This window comes from Phytophthora infestans, genomic scaffold (assembly GCF_000142945.1).
Source record: "Phytophthora infestans T30-4 supercont1.932 genomic scaffold, whole genome shotgun sequence".
Lineage (NCBI taxonomy): Eukaryota > Oomycota > Peronosporomycetes > Peronosporales > Peronosporaceae > Phytophthora > Phytophthora infestans.
The window spans coordinates 40,407-41,370 of NW_003302900.1; the positions used below are offsets into that span (position 1 = coordinate 40,407).

The following is a 964-nucleotide window of genomic DNA, read 5'->3' on the forward strand; positions in this document are numbered from 1 at the left end:
ACCAACCTATGACCAATATCGCCCGCATTCTGTGCTTTCAGAGTGGACTGTGTAGCAAAACACGGCATCGATGCCGAGCAAGAACATGCAAGCTGGAAAAAAAAACAATGAGCCGTCTATAAATGATACGTTGAAGGGGGTTCCTCATCATTCTGCCTTGCGCTCGAGTACTTAACGTTGTTAAGCCACAACGATGTTGGCAAACTGATTTTGTCAAGGATAACACCATGCCACCAGCGCAACAAAGCGGAGTGTACGTCAAGGCTCTTGCATTTGCCAACTCTAAGTCCATGGTTAACGCAGGAAAAAGTTGATTTCATTGGAGGCAAGAAGTCGATGTGTTGCAAGCTACCATTCGCACTTGCCAACCGCGCCACGTCAGAGGGATCTGTTGATTCGCTAGCAACAACCAATGAGCGCAGGTCTAACTAAAAAATGCTGCTTGGATTGCTCGTTTGCGACACGGAGGACCGCAAATAGAAGTACCTTGCTTTCACTATGCTGAAAATGAGCAAGCAAAAAAAACTTGGCAAATGCCGGGCCATTCCACAGAATCCCGCGCCATGATTGGTCTAAACGGTAAAAACACGCAAATTTGCAACCCAAAGCGATCTTTATCCTTGTCAGTTTGCATTTTGCCTTCTTCCCCCAAGACAACAACGCGCTAAAAATGGCTGCCAAGTATCAAATCGTTCTCATCCGCCACGGCGAGAGTCAGTGGAATGTGGACAATCGCTTCACGGGCTGGCACGACGTGCAGCTGTCTGCCAAGGGCGAACAGGAGTCGCACGATGCCGGCAAAGTGCTGAAGGAGGCAGGATTTAAGTTCGATCTGGCCTACACGTCGGTGCTCAAGCGTGCCATTAAGACGCTGTGGAACATCCTGGAGGAGACGGACCTCATGTGGATCCCCGTTAACCGCTCGTGGCGCCTTAACGAGCGTCACTACGGTGCGCTCACGGGC

General features: G+C 50.1%; 1 protein-coding gene across 1 annotated transcript; it reads left to right on the forward strand.

The window, feature by feature from the left end:
- Positions 1–652: 652 nt before the first annotated feature.
- On the forward strand, positions 653–927 carry PITG_21697 (uncharacterized protein; the record flags this gene model as incomplete). The annotated part of the gene is made up of 1 exon (XM_002996813.1): positions 653–927. A coding segment is annotated over one exon (177 nt), but the record flags the coding sequence as incomplete, so codon positions are not given.
- Between the last annotated feature and the right edge of the window lie 37 nt (positions 928–964).